Source organism: Condylura cristata, unplaced genomic scaffold (assembly GCF_000260355.1).
Source record: "Condylura cristata isolate star-nosed mole 26May11 unplaced genomic scaffold, ConCri1.0 scaffold00004, whole genome shotgun sequence".
Taxonomy (NCBI): domain Eukaryota; kingdom Metazoa; phylum Chordata; class Mammalia; order Eulipotyphla; family Talpidae; genus Condylura; species Condylura cristata.
In genome coordinates this window covers 59,180,053-59,201,479 of record NW_004567105.1, presented here as the reverse complement: position 1 = coordinate 59,201,479, position 21,427 = coordinate 59,180,053, and the positions used below count along the sequence as shown (strand labels likewise).

Below are 21,427 nucleotides of genomic sequence, written 5' to 3'. Positions count from 1 at the left end.
GGCTTCTAGACTCCTGGAGGAAGCAGGCTGAGGTCTCCTCATGTCCTAGGAGGTGGGACTGTGAGAGGCAGAGGACAGGCCCAGGGTGCTTGGGATGATAGCTGGGCTCACACACCACCGGTCACCCCATGTGCCTCAGTGAAACACATTTTTACTCAGACCTGAAAAGGTTCTGGGAGGGGTGGCCTCCCTGGACCTGCCTCACTTCCAGCTCACACTTCGAGGAGCAGTGCCAGTTCCTAAACCTTATGCTGCCTCTGTGATGAGACAGAACACTGAGCTGCCTGCCCTGCTGCTTGCACAGTCAGGCAGGTACTCAGGTCAGCTCCTTCCACTGTCAGTCGGCAGATTCCCCAAGCAGGGACCCATGTCCATGCTGACAAGTGGGGCTACTGTCCAAGGAGGGGGCCCAAGCTTAGCAGCACCTAGTCCTGCCAGTGGACACAGAGAACGTGCTCTCTCAGCTCCTCCCACCTCACCCCATTACCCCACTGCTGTGTGGGTGTGAAAATTGGATCGCTCGGTCAGGCAGGTGCTCTCTAGCCTGCTGTGCAAACAAGGCTAGACAGGCACGGGGGTGCCTGAGAGGCAGTGGCCAGAGGCCGGCTAGGAGGCTGACACTGCACGTCACGTTTCAGACTTGGACACTCCAAAGACAGAGAGGGAACAAGCAGGACTGTGCTCAGAATCTCAGTTTCCCTGGACACAGAGACCCTGAGGCTCCTCTCTTGGCCACAGCTAGGAAGACCTCTCGCCCAGGAGCAGACATGCCCAGGAGCCTGTGGACCCTGGGCAGAGCCTCTTCTGGCCCAGGTCCCCGGGCTGGGTCCACGCTCAGACCAGCCCCCTCGTGCTCAGGTCCGACCTTGACAGAGCCGCTGGTTTGCTGATTTCCGATAAGGCCCCTCCTAACAGGATCATTTACCTCATCTTATTGCGGGACATTACCTAACAATATTCCAAATAAAAAACTTCCAACTTTCTCCTCCCACCAGTTTGCATCCCATTAAAGGCAAACAAACCCATTTCTTTGGGGATTAAAAAGTTTTTAAATACAATAGTATGAAAATATAACTTAAAAATATAAAAGTCAACAGCATACGGAAGACTTAAAAATCTATGTTTTGCCCATTAGTCCCATAGGAAATAAACACATACTCAAAAAACATTAACACTGTGACAGCTCATAAAACCGGCTTTAGAAATCAATAGTTACAAAAGCCATTTGAGTAAGAAAGCATTGCGGTTCCAAGTTGGTCAATGAGTGACTTTTAGCTCCAAACATGCTACGTCTCGCACTCCCGAGCCCGGGGGAAGGCTCCCCTGTTCTGGTGTGCGTGTGTCCTCTTCCTCAACGTCACCCTGCCAGACACAGGGCGGAGCTCTGCGTCCCTCACAGCACAGTCCGGGACAACAACAAACAAACAAAACGCCTCACTTGCATATTTGGTCAGTGTTTGTAGTGCAACTGAGTGGGGACCGCCGGCTGCCACGACCCCTCGGCGCTGCTCGTCAGCCCTCTCTCGAGTCACAGTAGTCTGGGAGTGGGCAGAGACAGCAAGAGGGGTGGAGGTAGAAGAGGGGGCAGAGAGAGGAGGAAGGGACGACGGCAGAGCGGCCCCTGCGGACCCGGCAGCTGGCTGGGTGCCGCCCCTGCCCCCGCGCGGGCTGTCATACGGGCAGTCCGAAGCGGTGCTTCTTCTTCTTCGCAGGCTTCAGCGGGGTCAGCCTCCGGAGGTCCTCCTCCACGTCGGACTCCTCCATCTCATCGTCGGCTGAGATCAGGATCTGGGGTGGCGGACACATGAGGCCTGGCGTCACCACCTGTGGTGCTCTCTCATTAGCCTTCCCTGGACACTGATATCCGCGGCCAGTCCCTTTAGCAGGGCTCAAGTCCCACTTTTCTTTAGGAGCAGGCTGTCGGGAGGGAGCCCCCCTAGATAGCATGAGATGAGCTGGGCCACCCTAGACCTCTGTGACATTAAGTTCCATTTGCGGGCTACTGAAACCAGGGCTGAGCTGGTTCCCAAGTGCTCCCCTCTTCTCCACCCTCTCTCCAGCTGTGGCTGAACCTGTCAGCAAACTCAGCAGCATCTGCAGCCTGAGGTCACCCAGCCAAACACCCAATCTTGACACATGGAGGCCTCTGAGGTTGCTTTGAATAACATAAAAGAAAACTGCAAAGTTTCTTTCAAGAGGAAAGCAGCTATGCAGCACACGAAAGGCTAGGGGATTTCAGAGCAACTGCCCTAGACCCACTGTGTAACCTCTGAGGACAAACAGCAGGCCCATGCTTCCCTGAGTCCCCTGGAGCCACTCAACCCTGCGGCAGGGGCATCCACAGCAAGCATCCTTCGTGCCCTCCTGCCGCACAACACGCCTGGCTTCCCAGACCTGAGTACAGGCAAGGACTAGGACACCCGAGCCGGGAAGGAGGGGTCTGAAGCGTACCAGGGAGGGGAGCGGGGTCTCATTCCTCTCCAGGGGCAGAGCGGTAACAACGTCTCCCTGCCACTCTCCTGCAGAGCTGCAGGTTCAGACACTCTGGCCTCCTACTGCCCACACAGGGACGGCCCTGTTCCTTAGCCTGGATCACAAAGCCCGTTACTGGTACCTCATTTTTTGTCACTCCTTCCTATCCTGCAGGGTAAATGCAGCTCTGACCATCATGGATCTCACATAATAATGCAGATACCAGACCATCGCTGCTCTGGAGCAGTTACTTCTGCTCTGGAGCAGCACTGCCTGCACTCATCCGACGGGCACGAGCTCTCACTCGAAGGCCCTGTGCCAGACATGGTCTTACCTATGTTGCAGCTCACCTGGTCAGCTCTCCAAACTCCTTCCAGGATGCCTCCAGGAGTTAAAACAGACTGCCCCAGGGGATTGTTAGTGCATCAAAACGTATCTCAGAATGTGATGATGAGCCGCTGCGGCTTCACCTACCCCTCACTCACAAGTCTGCAGGCTTCTTAGGGAAGACATCACCTCGGCCACTTCAGTATCCCCTGCTGTGTGCAGAGCTCAGCACCCCATGGGGCTGAATACTCAGGAGACAAGGCCGGCTCCCTCCAAAGTACAGAAAATGCGGGGTGCGGCTGTCCCAGATGCACAGCCTTGTCTCTGTGCTTCGTTTGTGACCACCAATCTCTATGACCACCAAGCCTTTCAACTTAGGAAACTTGACAATAAGGGGAGGCGAGGCTCTCCTGAGACGTCTGACTATCCCTACAACTCGAGTTTCCAGCTGGCTTAGCCAAAATACTTCCATTTCTTGGTAGTGGTGGGCAAAGATTCAAACACCTTAACGCTTAAAGGTCAGTTATCTGGTCCACGAGGATCCTTGCCAGGTTCCCTGGAACAAGGCAGCTCCTCCCTTTCCTGTCTTTTCCCGCTGATGAGGCTGTTAAAGGCAGGCTACATCCACCAGATGCCCCACATCCCCACCCTAGGGAGGACTGTGGGACAGCAGGAATGGGTCCTGGCCAGATGGCAGCTGTCGGTTTCCTCCCCGCTGGATGACACTGCGTGAAATCAAAGTCTGCACAGGAGGGTGGCCTGAGGTTCCGCGCTCAGTCAAGGCAGTCTTACCTCAGACTCTGACTCCTCATGAGATGCGGCCCTTCTATAGCGGACCTTGCTCCCATTCCTTGAGTCCTGGTTGGCTCCTCTTTCTTCTAGCTTAGCTTTCGTCCTCCCTTTTCTCATGAGGAAATTGTCCACGACCCAAAACATCAAAGCCTGTGGGAAGGAGAAGAGCAGGTTATTCTGGGATAAGCCATTTGTGAGGGCAGAGCAGAGCAACCCCCACCCATCACCCAGAACTAGGGAAAGAAAAACCTCACCTAGCCCCCCTGCTATCTCCCAGAGGCAGAGTGGGGCCTGGAGCCCAGGTGTCTGCTCCTGGTCTAGGCTTCCCTCATGAGATTAGCGGGCACACTCTGCCATGTCTGTCACCCCAAGATCCTCCTCAGTTTCTCTTGGAGTTCTATAACCAGGAATAAACAACTGGAGTAATTCCCAATGATCCTGACCTAGGTCCTGCATGCTTACACACGCAGCTGGAGCGCTCAGCAGGAGGCCCCAGCAGAGGCCCAGAGCCCTCGGGCAGGGATCTGCCTGAGTCGGAAGCCACCTGCCATTTCCAGGCCTGTGGTGGGCTGAGGAGCAGTAAAAGCTCACTCAGAGGGACCCATGGGCTATAAGGGATGTTTTCTCTGTCAGACTCAAAACGTTGACAGAACACCAGAAGGCAGGCAGTAAGCTGGGGTAGGAAATGCAACATGACACTGACGTTGACAAAAAAGGGGACGATCAGCATGACGATGGCCAGTTTCAGGTCTGGGTTTTCAATGGGATTCAATAGGGCCACCTGTAAAGAGAAGCAGACCTAGTGAGGTGGGCAAGACCACAGAGAAAGTACAGGGGTGGCTGAAGGTGCAGTGGCAATCAGCTGCACAGACCCCAGATTTGACTGCTGAGGGACCCCCTGGGAGAACACTGCAGCACTTATTGCTGTAACTTTCCCCTGAACGTGGCAGGGGAGCATGGCCCTCCCTTCCATTGCCCTGGGAAGCACAGGGTGAAGCATGGGCTTCAGGGAGCCAGAGGACGTGAAGTCAGTAGATGATTATTACAGATACTAGCAAGGAGGTGCCAGACCCCCTTCTAATGGAAACCCTGCCCGCTAACTGCTTCCTGACAGATAACAGCACCAGAAAGCCTTGGTTGATTTACCTAAAGCATGGATCCCAGGCGTATCAAAACTCAAGGGAGGCCAAGATCTGTGCTACTTATTTCCCAAGGCTCTTGGGCGGCTTCCACGTGGGCATGGAGGAAACAGGCAGTGGAGGCTCAGAAGGACAGCACCTGGGCGAGTGACCATGGGAACAGCTTGCGACCTGCATGTTGGTGGTCAGACTGGGCACTGAGAGGCTCGCTTAAACCTTTGCCCAGAGAGGTAACGTGAGGGAGACGAATGGAGAACACCTTCCTGAGGACTAATATCAGATAGTGAGCAACTTGAGGACATGGGCTGTATTTTCACTAGCTTTATACGACCCAGGTTTAATCTAGAGCAGATTGTTTGTATCACTGAAGTGGATGGACGCTAAGTAAAAAAGTGATAAATTACTGCTGCTGGACAGAATCCAGGGTACATTCATGGAGGACTGGGGTGGAGGGGCCAGGGGAGAAAAGGACTATTTGGCTTAGCTTTGCAAGGAGCTACTAACAAATTGACAAGAAGCAAACCTTTTTCCACTGAAGTATTAGGAGAACAATGAAGACGACAGATTTTTCAAAGATCATGATCACGATGTAAAGAGCGCACTGCCCAACCCAGGCTCCGCACTGCAGAGGGTCTCCTGCAGGGAGAGGTGGGCACTTAGTCACAGGGCCGAATGACAAGGTGCGAACTGTGTGGCGCCCTCACTCCTACGAGCTCTCATCTCCACCCCACTCTACCCCAGAACCTTGGCTTCAGAGCTATTTGATAAGCCCCCCCAAAATGACAAATCACCTCAGCTCCAACAGGCAGATTTGGGTGTTTTAAACAAAGCTACAAAGTCCTAATTTGGAGATACCAGCATGTATTTTCTTTTAAGAGATTCTAAGATATAATTAAAAAGCACTACATTTAGTAAGAGCCCACTGCCGGTGCTGAGAAGGCTGGTTCTTTTCGTCTGCTGGCAGCAAAGCTGTGTTAAGCAAGACTGCTATTATTATCCATTGTTGATTTTTCCAGTTACTATGGTACTATCCATCCTTCCTTCCATCAGTAAGCCAGCTGATGTTTTCGAACTATAAAGACCGCAAACGTCTTTGATTTCTCACCCTCATCCTCCTCACTCCCCCAGCCATTTTTGTAGCCTCAGCCCTGAAAAAAAGAAATCTAACTCTGGAGAAATCCCAGTGGTCTCTGTGGGGCACTCCTAACACCTTGGGTTGGAGACAAGGAGGAAATGAGAGAAGCCCTCAAGGTGAGGAGGTGGGAAGGATGAGCTGTGACAAAGGTGCACGTGTGATCCCACCCGTCACTATGCTGATTAGTTAGAGGATCCAACAGCTCACACTGGGGGACACACGGGTCCTGGAGGGGACTGGGTGACAGGAGAGGGCCAGCCCTGCGGGAACCATGCGCCTCCTCAGAGACAGGCAGAATTCACAGGGTGGCCCTTGGGGAGCTATGTGCCTCCCCAAAGTAGGAGATGGAGGGAGAGAAGGGGGGCTGGCAACCAGGAGCCTACTCTCAGAGCTCTGCTGGAGCGGCCTCACCAGAGGGCGAGGAGGGTGGAGAGTAACATTTCGGGGGAGGCAAAGGCCCCAGTGCGGCTGAGAAGAGAAGGTGGCCCAAAGAGAACTTTCCGGCTTTTCATTTGATTCTGTTTCCATAGCAACCCCTGCCCAGGCATCAGTGCTGGAGGCCCCTGGCCTGCCCAAGCCTGCCGGTACACAGTGGAAGTGCAGGCACAAGTGAATGCCTTGATGCAGCTGGAATGGACATAGCACTGGGCCCTTATTCCCTTTTCTGGAAAACCTCGGCAGAAGTGTGAAGAAAGCCTTCCCTGCGTCTTCTGAGGTTATCCTATCTACTTTCACTTCTGCGATAAAGACACATTTGAGCCAAAACACACTTCAGAAGCACAAACTCCTAGTTAGATTTTAAATGGAGTTTTATAAACTGACTGGCCTTATTGAGTAAAGCTCTCAAAAACAACGGGTCGAAATATTTGTTAAAAGCTATTAAGATTAGGGGCAGTCAGCTAGAAAGTGCTAGTAGGAAATACCACGGAATCGGGAAGGCATGTTTGATAGTGAGCAGAACACGTGGCAACACTCGTTTATTATCAAAAGAAAATCTCCTTGCTCAGAGTGTGCTCACCCCATCTGCTCTCAGGGTCTAAGTGACTGCTGCTGCCGGGTGCTGCCCCACGCTGCTCTGAGTTTTCACTCCATTATTTAGGTGCAACTACCTCTTTTTTCTTTTAAATGCCTGAATAAATCTAAAAAACACAATGTAAGAGCTCACGTATACTCCCACGTCGTCCCCCACGGCGACCTGGACCCCACGGCGCAAAGCCGGTGTGAGTGCACATGCGCCAGTTTGCTTTCCAGACCTCGCTGGACAGTCTTCCTAGTGCCTCGGACCCCCAGATGCCCTATCATCTGTCAAAGACAGACATGCCAGTTGTGTCCACAGTGGGCACCCTCAGATAGGGAGGCCTTCTGTTTGTTGAATTATTTCCTTAGGATAAATGCAGGGATGGGGCTACCGTGGGCCTTCTGGGAGGGAAGGCAAGGACAGGGATGGGCAGCAGAGCCCACAAACCACTGGTGCCTGTGGAAGAGACCCTGTTTCCAGGGCCTCAGCCAGGGTCAGAACCACCTGGTGATCACATAGAGAAATCCCATAATACCCTGGATCTTGTCTCACCCCTCAGAGGTGGTGGTTCATTCCCCCAAGTCCCATGTTCTTGCTAGCAACTTCACTTTCTCTTCTAGGGACAAAGGAAGCAGCAACCCCTTTTCTTCATTTACCTGATAAGAGAACTATGGGATCAACATGCAATTATTGCCTCAAATGGAAGGGCTCTATGGAGACATTCACACCCTAATCCCTGAAACCTGTATGTTAGGTAAGATGGGAGGGGGAAATTTAGCTGCAAATAGAATCGAAGCTGGCAATCAAGCTCAATTACAGGATTAGATAGGAGGGTTACCTGGAAGACCCAGGTGGACCTGCGGTACTCACAAGGACTCTTCATGGAAAGTGGCGAAGGCAAGGATTATGTCAGGAACACAACCTGCTATTGCTTGGCACAAGCCAAGGTATGCAGGAGGCCTCTAGAAACTAGAAAAGGCAAGGAAACCAATTCTCCCCTAGAGATTCCAGAAGGAACCAGTCCTGCTGACACCTTGATTTTAGTCCCTGAGACACGACTAGATGTCTGTACTGAATAACGTTAAGCTTAAAATTGCTTGTGTTGTTTTAAGCCACTAGTTTTATGGGAATTGATTAGAGCAGCAGTAGGAAATAAAAGAAACAGATACAAAGAACAGGTAACTGAGGACACACACTGTACTTCCTGGGAGGGTCCTTGAGAAAGGACAGTTTCTCCCAGAGACACCCCAGCTTGAAGATTCTAGTTGCCAAAGCCAGTGTTAAGGGGACAGGGCAGAGACAGCTCAAGTGGACAGGAGAGGCTGGCACATAAGCAAATGGCTCAAACAACTGCTGCCTTCTTCCATCAATCTTTTGGGGATGCAGACAAAACATGCTGGGAACAGGTGTACTATGAGGCTGGACGAGTCAGGATAGATCTGATCTCCACTCCCAGAAGACCCCGTGGCATGTATTGGCTGTTGATGGATACCCCCCGTCCGCACCCCATCCCCCCCATGGACTGGATAGCTATGGATTCAAGTCTTGCTTTCCAGGGGGGCGCTTAACAACAAAGTAGTAGTTGTGAGCACCATTCCTGGCAGGGGTAGGACTAGGTAACCCTCAGTAGCAGGCAGCAGGCATAACCCCCCTGAACCTGTGCAGGGGCTGGGTGAACTTTGTGTGTTACTTAAGCCCCTCTAGAATCCTATAATTGAGGATGATGCCTCTGTGTCCTCCAAGCTGAGGAATAGATGACTCGAAGCTTCTCAGAAGCTTCCCCTGGAGTCACAGGAGCACATGTCATGGGCTGGACACTATCTTAAGCCAGTGACTCACCCGGCATCAACTAAAGGGGCTAAGAAAAGACCTCCCCTGAGCTCATCTCCCCTCAAAGGAGATAAACAATTACTTAAGATTTCTGGAAATACCTCAGGCACTAACAGCTGGCCCCACATGTCAGCTCCCCTTTTAAATGTCAGTCTCTGTGATCTTCAGCCATGTAGGAGAGAGTGGCCTTCAGGCCCAGACCCATGAGTTCTTTGGGAGACGTGACCAGTAAGGAAAGTGGGGATCCAGCCACTTGCATTCTATTCCCTCCCTCTTGGATCATGTGCCCCTGTCATGGCAAAGGCTCCATTGCTACTATTTCCACTAAGGAGCAGAGCTGCTGCCTCTGGACAGCAGGGGCCAGTTGTGAAGGCAGTGGGGAAGTGGCTTCACACTGTCCTGTGCTCTGAATCTCCAAAAGGTGGCAAGGCCTGAAAGCACTCTCACCAGAGGCCCTGCTGAGGCCACACGCAGCCACTTCTCTGGAGGCACAGAGTAAAAGCACTGCACTTGTGCTCAGAGTCAGCCTGACTTGTATCCCACGAGGCCTGGAGAGACGAAGTGGTGATGACAGGGCCAGCAACAACAGGGCACCTGTTTTAAGCTGTATCTCTGCGAGTGAGGCTGACCCCGGTGTCCCCAGTGACTGTGACATGCCAGCTGTGGGGAGGAGGGTCAGCCCCTGAACCTGCCTTGTGAGCCCCAGCATGGGAAGGCCATTACGATAGGGCGTGCACAGGCAGGCAGACAAAAGAGGGGCAGGTGTGCCACCTCCCTAAAAAGGACCCCCCATCTTTCCAACGTATAGGAATGATGTAAGCTTGGTGGGAAGCTCAGCCGCGCAAGGAGGCCTTCTGAATCCACAGGCAGATTCACTAGTACCCTCTGACAGAAGCAGACGTTATGCTTATTCCCTGTTTGGGGTGTCTCCTGCCACAAAGGTGAGAACTGCCTCTGGGAAGTGGACAATGTCTGGCTCAGAAGTCTAGCACGCTTGACACCGGCAGGAAGGATGTGCTCACACCCCAGAAAGAGCCTCTGCACCACAGAGGAGACAGCTGCCAGCTCCCGGACCTTTTGATCCATCCCCTGGAGGGCTGCCTAGGCAAGTAACAGAGCCCCTACACCCGGGAAGTTCCTTCCACATCCCCACCCAGTGGCCATGGGTATGTTACCATATTCGCCAAAACGCAGAGACTCCCACTGCTGCCACTCCACCAGGACGCTGACAGCACGCACGCCCACGTAGATGAGCAGCATGCCCACAGTAGCATCCAAGAGGAAATTGATGAGGTACCTGCAAAGGGAGGGCACAGTGACACTATCAGGAAGAACCTCGGGGGGATGAGCCACCGAGCTGGGCTCTGTATCCTACCAGGGCCAAGGTCAAGACTGATGACCCAGCACTTTGGCCTCGTTCTGGGGGCCAAAATGCCCGTGCAAGTGCTTACTTCCAGGCACCCCAGCAGCGCTCTCCCACGACAGGATAGACACTAATCCAGGGTGGAAGAGCTGGGGGGGGGGGGGAGAGTGACCAAGATACTAAAAGGACTCAAACAGAGTTTTGACACTAGGCAGAGCCTAGAAGCAGCGAAGGAGGGCAACAGGAAAACAGAACTTAACTGGTAAGAAAAAAGGCTGCTGAGATGCTGTTCACCCCCAACAACACTACTGCATTAGGGTGGTCTGGGAAGTGGCCTCTGGGCTTCTTAGTCCAAGGAGGGCAGGGCCATGAGGCTCACCACAACTCATGCAATACATACTTCTGAAGAAAAGTATTTTCTAAAGGGACACGTACTTTTCTTTAAACTTATTTGCTCCCCATGGAAAAGGCAAGATACGGAGGAGGGAGAGAAAGGTCAGGAGACCATGCCCATACTGACCACGGGTTTCTATAAAGTCTATTTCCATCTGCTGACACACCATCTCTTCCTCCCCAAGAACAGGCCCTTGCTCACTGGTCCTCCCCCAAAGGCCCAGACCTCAGCGGCACCACTGACCACAGCTCTCCAGACAAGCATGAGACAAGCAGGCCCAAGTCCTCTGATGCCACATAGCTCAGAGAGACCCACATAAACTTCCTAATTTCACGGACTCTGACGCCACAGGAGCCCGCACTGCTCTGCTGTGATCTTGGCTCTGCCAATGCCCAAAAGCAGCCAGAAAACCAGAGGGAGGGGCAGTGTTTGCTCCTGCCTGCTCTTCCTCTTTAAGATCACAAGGGGTCACCCTCAGACCAGAGATGGAAGAACAGGAACTCTCCAAGTTAGCCCATGGGCGCTGGCCTTAGGCTAAGCTGCTCTTAAGTCAAGTGGTTTCAGTGGTTCTGATGTCTGAGACCCATTATGAAAATAACAAGATCACCTGATGCACAAACATTTGTTAGTTCATTCACTCGCCAAATATGTGAGCCAACTTTGCCTCTGATATTGAGAATAAAGAGAGAGCTCTATGTTCTGTAGCCAGCACAGGTAAGATGGGCAGAGAGCAGTGTCAGAGGGCCCTGGAGGCTGAGGCTGGCTTCAAATCCCAGCAATGTCACTCCTGAGCTGCAGGGACTTGATTACGTTATATGAGATCTCTCTGTCCCTCAGTCCCCCAGTTGTAAAATGATAAAGTATTTATACTGCAGGACTGCTGTGAGGAACAAATGACCAAGACAGGTAAATTTCTTTATTTCAGCGTCTGGAAGCGGTGTCTGCCACCTAGTGAGCACGATGCAAGTATGTCATTTAGAATCAGAGTCGCAAAGCCCTGGACATCATGAAATGGTGACTCCTACCCAAAGCAGCACAGGGGGGCCTTGCAGCCCTAGGAAGCAGTATGTTTCCCGTTTTCAAGTTTCTCCTCTTCCTGAGCTAGGTCTGCAGACTCCCGTGAAGCTCGAGGTCCAGCCCATTCCCTTTCCCCCATGAGTAAAAGGTCCAGGGACCTCTCTACTATGGCATGAGGCCACTCCCAGTTGGCACATCTCAGTTCACTGCTGAGCGCTCACATCTTTCTAAGCTTTAGCAACAATATCCTCCACTGTGCTAAATCTTTATTGGTAAGTGCACCATGGTTTCCAGATGGTACTTAGACTCGTCATCTCATGAAACCTTCTCAGTAATGTGGGAATCTGGTAGGACACGCAGGGTTGGGGAAACAGACCTAAAGAAGTTAAAGTAAGCTCACGTCCCACAGCCCGGCCTCTTGGTCAGTGCTCTGTTCACTACACCAAGCTCCAACTTGGGGCGTTTCTCTTCCAGGCTGAGCACTAGGATCCTCCCCATCCTGGCTGTGTTCTGCTTTGAACTGTCTTCTTTTTGCAGTGCAGGTATGGCACGGGACTGCCACGTGGCCAGGCTGCACCAGCAGTTACGTTTCCTCACTGCACTGCCTCCAGGTTGAGGAGCTGGCTCTCCCATCTATCTTAGCCAATATCGAAATGCTTCACCAGAAGATAATGTAAGCTTCCTGCTGGACTCGAGGTTTGTAAGGACAAGACATTTTCCTAACTATCTCCCTCAAAGGACACCACCTTTCTAGTCCCCCGCTTTGGAACTATACCCAAATGTCCAAACAGACCACATCCTAGGGGCTTAAGGAAAGACTATGGGGGTGACATCACAACTCCCTTCTTAAACTGCACCTGAACTAAATCTCAAACCTGCACACATGTCAAACAAAAGAGAAGCTTAAAGGAACCTTCTAGTTCAAATAATCTTAAATATAGATTATGCCTCTTAACAAGGGATTCCCCAGTCTTCTGTCTTGCTCTGCCTCAGAGGTGGGGCATGGCAGGGCACAGTCACTCCAGGCAGAGAACAGTGTGAGCATGGCACAGAGGCAGTAGACACTTGGCAGGGCTGAGTGGCGCAGTAGGCATGGCTGAAGTGCCTAGTTTGAGGCAGGAAAGTAAGGAATGGAGCCACTCCATTTTCTAAAAGAGGCACTTCAAACGCTAGCTGCAAAGAAGACAGTGTATCCTGGCCCAAACGAGGTTCCAAGCAGACTGTTCTGGGGGCTGTGTGAAATGACAGTCAGACACAGCTGTGACCCACGGCTGGTATCATTGAGAACCTCCATGTGCTCTGTCCCAGCACAGAGACATTACTCCAGGGCACACCCTGCCCTGCCAGGGGCTATTTTAGAAACTGGGAAACATATAAGTTCCAGAAAGTCAAAGGACAACACTTGGATTGATCAGTAAAGCCAGAGTTCAGGGCAACTGCCATCCAGAAAAGCCCTGTGAGCTGGCAGAAGACAAGGTCAGCAGACAGTTTCAACAGAGGAACAGGTGATGTTTGTACTCCAATACGGGCCACTTACAGTGAACAAGGGTCCTCTTCCGTGAGATCTGCCAGGTATACGTTTGCAAAGTGAATGAACAGCATTCCTATGGCTTGTTTGGAAGTATCTAAAAACCTGTACAAAGTAGAATCAGCACTTTGTCATCACCCTGACAGAATATCCAATATCCAATTTGGGGAAAATGGTAAGCCTGAAACAGGAGAAAAGCCCCTGGGAGACCCCAACTTCCAGTTGTCAATCACCCCTTCCTGGGCAGTCAAGTGTGGTCTCAGGCTTGGTGTTCCAGCTAAACCTTTCAAAACCTTCACTGACATTACACCAGGAATCCCTAAAGGTCACTAATTAATAGCATGTTTTAAATCTTTTTACTTTTACGATTAATTCAAAATGAAATGCTCGAGGACACAGGGATTTAAGTCAGTGCTACCAAGCTATCACCGGCCACTGCAGCACAAGTTTGATCCCCAGCCAGGGAGATGACCCACATGGCGCAGTCGACCTCTGTCTAGCCTGCTGCTCCCCTTAGCAGTGTATCCCAGTATATTTGCCTCTTTTGCTCCCTGTTCTGTCTCTGGTGAATCCTCATTGACTCCCCCTGACCCCTGCCCCCCCACAACTGACCCACCACCACTGACCTACAACCTGGTTCTTGTATACATAAATAAATGAAAATAAATCTTTAAAACAAAAAGTAAAATGCTTTGTGATGAGGTCTAGTCCCTCTATTTTAAAGAGCTCCTATTGGATTTTGCTCATAATGAGCTGAATCATGTGCAAGATTAACAAGAGGTGTACAAATCTATCACTACAGCTTTCAGGTGCTGACATTTAAACAACAGGCTAGACAAGGAGTGGAGAAACTCATCTGTGAAGGGCTAGAGAGTAAACACTTTAGGTTTTGTGGACCCATTGTTCTCTGTTGCTGCCATTGTCTCCAGAGCACTTTAGTTATAAAAACAGATAGCAAGCCAAATCAGGCCTATGGTTATAGTTTGCCAACCCCAAATCAGATGACATGGATAATAAAAAAGCAATACCTGGGACACTCCCTGGTGGCGTAGCAGGTTAAATAAAGCATAGCACTAAGAAGCTAAAGCCACTTCAGCATGAGTTCAATCCCCGCCCTGGAGATGATTCACATGGCATGGCAGACCTCTCTTGACCCGCCCACTGTTCCCCTCAGCAATGTACTTTATCAGTCAGCCTGTTCTGCTCCCCACTCTGTCTCTGGTGAATCCTCTCACCACCCCTGCACCTCTGGCCTGTACCTCAGTTCTGTATGCATAAATAAATAAATCTTTTAAAAAAAAAAAAGCAATACCTGGAGTAAGTGCCACCAACACCTGGAGACCACTTAAGGTTTGTGTGTGAACTTTTAGATTGTGGCTATGTCACCTGACCTCCAAGACTGGGAATCCAGAGTTGATGTGGACACTGGTGGGGTGATGAAGGGGTGTGGACCCTCATGGGGTTCAGGACCCTTAAGAGACAACCCAGACCAACCCTGCGAGCAAGGCTGAAAAATCAGTTCCTACAATCATGGCAAAGCAGGAGTCACCAAAGTGCAACGTGTGTAAAACACAAAGAGCCCCACGTCAGGTCCTTATCAGGTGCCTCAGCCCCAGCTGAATTCGAAAAGAGCCAGTTGGCGGGGAAATTCAATTAACACAGTGAAGCTCAATCAAGTATATGCTCGATGTTTTATAAGGAGAATTTTATCACAGTGACTTACTGGACATCTTTTCTGGAAGGGACATGGCTATTTTGTTAGGGCAGCTGCAAGTCTGAGGCTGCCCCCAAAAGATGCTTCTGTGGACATCATGTTGTCCTGAGGATCTGACTATCTTCTGCAAAGTGACTGATCTTTGGAATTACTTCCCAAGCATAGAGTTACCATTTTTAGGAAGGAAAAACTGCCACCACAGGTCAGGACCCAAAAAGACTCGTTTTGGGGACAGGAGCATTTACATGGTATGTTTCCAAAGTTAGGTTTATTTGCTTACACATATAGACTGCAGAATCCAGGAATTTAACATAATCAGACAACAAAGAGACATAACTGAAGAAGTCCAGAGCACAGACGGATGTGTTTTTATCATCAATCTTCCATAATTGGACAGTAGAATGATGATAAAATAAAGGCAGAGTTCAAAAGTTAATGGGAGAAACAGAAGTGCCTTCATAGTGCACATTTCTCCTGATGATTAATTCTAATTAATTAGCTCAGGGATTCCTACACTTTAAGTATAATGGCTCACATTCCACCCACTAGCCCCCTCCCTTAGCCCGCCTCCCAAAAATCAAAAACACTCTAGGAACAAGTTACTGTTTGAATACACACCATATCCTCCATGGCCTTCTTTCATGCTTTGGTTCTCTGAAACGTTTAACTGAAAGAAAAGAAAGATATTCAGTAGTTTTCCTCAGTATAACAAGGCAAAATGCATATAAACAGCTGGGTTATCAGAACATTCAGTCTTTACTAAGTCAAAGTACCTGTTCTGACAATGTATGCAGTAAGCTGTGAGGGTCACAGAAGCCTGCATTGCTGCTAACCAGCACTTTCAGAACCGGATATCGGGGAAGAATGATTTCTCACATGTATGGAAAAATGTGGATTTTTTTTTTCTTTGTGACAGGGCTCTCCCAGAGAGGAACTTGAAGGCACAAAGTGCAATGTAGCTACTTGTAATTCAGGACATGTTCCACCCAACTACAAACCCATCCTTCTACCCCAACATTCAGCGAGTGTCTATGACTCCAACTCCGGCATAGAGGAGACTAAGGTAGGAGAGCAGACTCATCACCAGGCCGTGTGGCAAATGCTCTGAAAAGGGCACTAGCCCATCTGGAGGCAGGGCACCCACCAGGAGAGGCTTCACTGTTGGGAGATGGTCTAGCCAGGTGTTAAAGGCTGGGTGAACTCGCAGACCAGGGAGGCCAGAGACGGTACCCGCTCAGGGGTACGGGCGTATGTGGCAGAGTGCCACATCATTTGATTAGGCCTTCCTACAGTATGCAACAAGGGAGATAAGTTGAGCAGGGGTCACATGAGGTAGGGTCTTGGAATGAAGCCTGTAAGGAAGGAAAAGCCAGGCAGAGTGCTAAGCAGTCAAGAGTGTGCTTTAGAAAGCAGCTGCCTGCGTGGCTGGAGGGATTCGCAGGAGAAAGCTGGCTGTGGTGCTCCCAGCTCCACCGTCAGGGTGGGGTGCTCACTCAGCAACACTCAGAAGGCCTCCTCTCCAGGCTGCACACACCACTGAACAGAAAAGGAAAAGACCTCCCACCCAAGCCCCAACTGTTTCCATAAAATTCTCAAACAAATGCTGAAGTCCTGTCTGGTGATGTCTTCCCACATGAGTAGTGCAGAAGAAACAGACGGGACACAGCCCACAGGCGCTGCCTTATTGCTGGTGACTGACTTCTGGCAGAGACCCAAGCTGCCCGTGAGGGTACAGGAAGAGGAGGAGGGGGGAAATGGTGTTCAAGTCAATCCACCTTATTCCTCTAAATGAATAGGCAGTCCAGGTGTGCAAAGCAAGCACTGTATGTTCATGAAAGTGAAATCAGTGTGATGTTTTCAGAGACTTCATAGAGACCAAAGAGCATGGAGAACTGTGAGGAGGTGCCCTCCACTGACACGTCACAGAATCCACAATACCAACAATGAAAAGAAGTCAGGGCCAAAGGGTGCAGCTCACTAAATGGCCCTCAAAGGTGAGGAGGTCTCCTTCCCTCAAGCATCCAGGTCTCACCCAGGGGCCGAGGGAGCAGGAAGGAGAGGCTGAGGAAACAGGGCAGGGCCAGAATGCCCTGGGGGGAAGCCCCAGGCGTGAGCCTTCATGCTCATTTTTTCTGCCTCTGGGGAATCTGTGCCCATCAGTACAAAATAAAGGACATCAAAACCAATCCCAAGGAGAGCTTCTTCAATCTTAGGAGACAGTGCTGAAAATACCAAAACAGCTGCACTTTAAAATGGCTTAGGGGGGAAATAGGATACTTTCTATGTAATAATTACATATAATTACCATATAAAATGGCATAAGTAATCCAATTAATTATATAATAAATCTATTCTTTATAATTATATTTAATATGATACATTAATATATAAAAAGCAAAGCAGAAATGATGGGCCAAATTGTGACATTTCAGGAAATGGTTCCCCTCACAGGCTACAGGGATTCAGTCAGGCTCCTGGCTGGACCATGAAGTCAGCCATCCCTGTGCGAGCCCCGCTCTCAGGGTAGGGGAGCAACAGACACTGCGCTGGCCAGAAGTCTTGAGTGCCTTCTTGTTCAACTGAGAAACAATAGTAAATCCCCATAGTCTGGAAACTTCTTCCCAGAGGCGCACTGGGATCACTCTTCTGCTGGCCTCCTTTCTGCAGCTTCCACCAACCAGGTGCAACACAAACTTCCTTCCACCCAGGGAACCCACTCTTCACCAGGGCCAGTGGCTTGCTGCCACCCCAGGTCCACCGCAAGCCCATCAGCAAGGTAGCTGCCAGGGTTCCACTCATAAACTAGGCAGTTTGGATTCTAAGTCAGAGCCAGAAAGGTCCTTGAGGGAGCTTCATCACAAGATGAAGTGATGGCTGAGTGCTGGGTTCAAAACCTTGCCTCGCACTTGGAGCTCATGGACATTATTTAACTTCTCTGGGCCTCAATGTGCCCCTCTTATAAAATGGAAAAAACTACAATACCTACACCTCAGAGAAGAATTAATAAAACGGTCTATGTAGATAGAGTCTTTAAAACTGTTTTGTACCTAGCAACTACCAAATACATTTTAGAAGAAGTAGAATTACTGCTGGAGGAGCGCATGCACAAAGCCCAGCTATACACAGTGAGAAGGCTCATAATTTGTGAACCCAGGGCCTTCCTAAAGTCTTTCTTATTTTATATTATAAATCACTGTAGTAATTTTAGAAGCTAGAGGAAAGTTTTCCTCGCATGTCACCATAAGAACGTAACCACAGTCACTGGTTGGTATTTCACTCTAGTTCTGGTTCCAAATTTCTAGCTTGCACTTCCCATGTGGATCAGAACCAGGCTATGTTAGGTTATGCTCTGTGCCTTGGTCTATCAGCGCCATCAGCCCCAAAGGCTGGCCACCAGACTATCTCTCCCATGCTGGTGCTCCGAGAAGAGAGCACGTGAGAGGGGACATTGTGGTGGGGCTCTTCCCAGTCTGGAGCAGAACAGAGGGAGCAGGTCTCAACCTTCAGCCTCACCGTCAGCAGAACAGGGTGCATGGCAGCTGCTCAAGGAACAGTGAAGGACTGACCGGAAAAAGCAAAGATCAAGTGTTTAAGGCTCAGAAGACTGATCTAGATCAGGGGCTGGCTCTCTTTCAAACACTCATGCTGCTACAGAACAAGGAGAGAGGAGCACCACTGAACCCCAAACCTGCTTGCTCTAAATAGGTTCTGCTACCCACTGCATCAAGACAAAACATGTAAGACCTTTAATGGAAAAGAACTTTAATTCAATTAGTGTGCAATACAAAAAAAGATAAAGAATATAGTTTCTAAATCAAACACCTCTTGTGGGTAAAAGTCGACCCAAAAGGGATTGGCCCAAAGCAAGGCCTGAAAGCCTGTCACAAGTCTGAAGCACCTTCTGGCAGGGACCCATAAAAAAGGGTCAGAAATGGCCAGACAAGTCTGGGAGGAAAAGAGCAAAATCAAGATAAACCTCCCCACGGTCTCTCACCCACATCTGTTTCACCCAGTCCAGGGCCAAGAAACAGGAGCCGCTTCTTTGCGTCTCTCTGCTCCATGTTTCTCCCTCAGGTCTCCTGGCTCTCCATCCTTCTGGTTGGGGCAGGGAACCTGGAGTCTCCCCCTTTTCCTGGGACCACCCTGTTACAATGCTGCTCTCAGCTGATGACTGCAGACACACCTTGCTGGCAGAAGGGCCCACAGGCCTTCTGTCTAGGCGTCCCTCACACACCAGGCTCCAAGTGGGCCCAGTGTCTGTGGCTTGTGCTGCACCTTCTGTCTGGAAAACTCTTCTCACAGTTCGCCAAGTGGTGGGCTCCCCTTTACATTCCTGCGCAGTCTCATGTAGTCATCTAGCAAGCTTCTCCCCACCTCCTCACTTAGGTGTGAACATCTTGTCTTCTTCCCATCATTCACGCTCACACTCTGCTTTATTTTCCTCACAGCACTTACCCCTCTCACTGCAGAACTTCTTAGGTCTTATTGACCACTGTCCTCTCCCCTCCAGGAAACAAGGGCTGTGAGACCAGGAGCCTCTGCCCTGTTTCCCACCGCATTCTGAGACATGTTCCGGATGCCTGGCTGTAACAGACAGCCAAACAACATTTGTTGAAAAAAGAAATTCATTTCATCTGTCATGTAAGACACATTTACTGATGTCCAGATATTTGAAATTCAATAAGCTCCATGAATTTGAACCATGGCTTCTCCATGATGCTTAGTTTGAAAGCCAGCAGTCCTAAACAGGACTCACATCACTTACTTAGTTCTTTTTGGTTTTGCACAAAGCAAGCTACCAGTGAGATTTCTAATGAACAAATATGCAAAACCTTTCTCCTAGCCAAAAAGAGAAAGGTTCTCCTAACCTTGGTGGGGCAAGATGTACTGGCTCACCAAGGTGTCCCTCACCATATCTGGCCTTGACCCCAGAGTCAGACAATAGGGGTTTGTAATTGGTTTAGTGCTCATAAACATCTGTTGGTAAGGACTCACTGTTCCGGGACCAGAGGAAGACCAGGCTCTGAGTTAGCCAGCATTAACCCTCCTTCAGAGAAGGTCCTCCAATGGCTGTGGGGGGAAATCTACAGTCTAGCAAATAAATATTCTCACTCTCCCTTAGAGGCATGGCTCCCTGGGGATCAGGCCACAGTGCCACGTGCTAACAGTGATGAACCCAGCAGGGGTGAGGGGCGTTGGCCCTGAGCAGTTATTGCTTCACACAAAGAAATATGAGTAGTTAGTAAACACCTAAGAGATATGCATCATTACTGACAATTTTAAAACTGTGATTTACAGTGTCATTTTACAGTGGATAGAGAGGTATTATGTGAAGAGTGCCTTCCAGCACTCTCTGTAAGAGAAGATTTCAGAACCATCTACATGCCCATTAATATAGGAGAGGCCAAATGTAAATTACACAGTGAAATTAACTAGTAAAAAGTGAGATTGAAATGGTATGTCTTATGGATGAATTTTATGGCATATAAATTATATTTCAATAAAGTTCAAAAAGAGGGGTAGATCTATCTGCATTATCTGGAAAAATGCCATGTTAAATGATTAAGTCACCAAAATAATGTATCTGTTGTATGAGCCTATTTTTTTTTAAAAAATGGTGTATATACATATAGGAACCTGGAAGCACACAGTAAGTTGTGGACCATGCTTAGTGCTCTAGAAGATGGAAAGAATAGGACCATCACTTTTTATGCTATGTATTTCCTAAAGTTTAGGTTATTTATGATGAGCATATGTTATTTTTGTAGATATGGAAATGTGTCTTTAAAAGGTTATTTGGGGGCCCTCCCTGGTGGCGCAGCGGGTTAAAGCACAGCATTAAGAAGCTAAAACCACTTCCGCATGAATTGGATTCCCGCCTGCCCCGGAGGTGACCACATGGCGTGGCAGACCTCTCCTGGCCCGCCCGCTGCTCCCCTCAGCAGCGTACTTCGTCCTTCTCTGCCTGTTCTGCTCCCCACCATCTCTGGTGAATCCTCTCACCGTCCCTGCACCTCTGGCCTGTACCCCAGTTCTGTATGCATAAATAAATAAATCTTTAAAAAAAAAAAAAAGAGTAGGGATTAACTGAGGTGTATTGTGAAGGCTGATTGTTACACTGGTATTGTAAATTCTCAGGAAATCCTTCCTAAGCGTGTAATGGATGAACCTTCTAAGGGGTAACCTGCTTTCAGTCTCACCAGACACTCATGTTCTCTGCCAACCTACTTGGTCCCCAAGACAGGAGAACAAAAAAGCACAGAAGCAATCACCGGTGTTTTTATCCATTCTTACAGGGACTTTTCATTCCGCTATTCTTCTCCAACACCCAAAATGGTGTTTTATGCCAAATTCAGTTTCTTATTCATCCATTAATGTAATAAAGTCTACTGACAAGGGCATCATGGACCCTAATGATGCCATATCAAGGTATCAGAGGTCTTAGGAATTGGCACTGATGCCCAATAATACTGAACACCTGTTCATGTGCTTACTGGTCATTTGTATTATCTTCTTTGGTGAAATGTTTGTTCAGATTTTCGCCTATTTTTAAATTGTGTGTGTGTGTGTGTGTGTGTGTGTGTTTTAAGTGATCATAGGAATTCTTTACATCTTGAATGTAAAGAATATATACTGCAATTTTTCCTGGTCTGTGATTTGACCTTTTATTTTCTTAACAGTGTGATGTGAAGACAAGA

At 49.5% G+C, this 21,427-nt stretch overlaps 1 protein-coding gene across 1 annotated transcript in view; it reads right to left on the bottom strand.

Moving 5' to 3' along the window:
• Positions 1-1,437: 1,437 nt before the first annotated feature.
• The window catches only part of LOC101631250 (transmembrane protein 110), a 32,348-nt gene continuing 12,358 nt past the window's right edge, over positions 1,438-21,427 (bottom strand). Inside the window, exons 2-8 of the mRNA XM_012720575.1 lie at positions 15,348-15,396; positions 13,025-13,120; positions 9,889-10,010; positions 5,254-5,366; positions 4,295-4,372; positions 3,592-3,741; positions 1,438-1,788 (exon numbers count right to left, since the gene is read on the bottom strand). Coding sequence (XP_012576029.1) covers positions 1,672-1,788; positions 3,592-3,741; positions 4,295-4,372; positions 5,254-5,366; positions 9,889-10,010; positions 13,025-13,120; positions 15,348-15,396 — 725 coding nt within the window. The 3' untranslated portion in view covers positions 1,438-1,671. The remainder of the gene's footprint in view (positions 1,789-3,591; positions 3,742-4,294; positions 4,373-5,253; positions 5,367-9,888; positions 10,011-13,024; positions 13,121-15,347; positions 15,397-21,427) is intronic.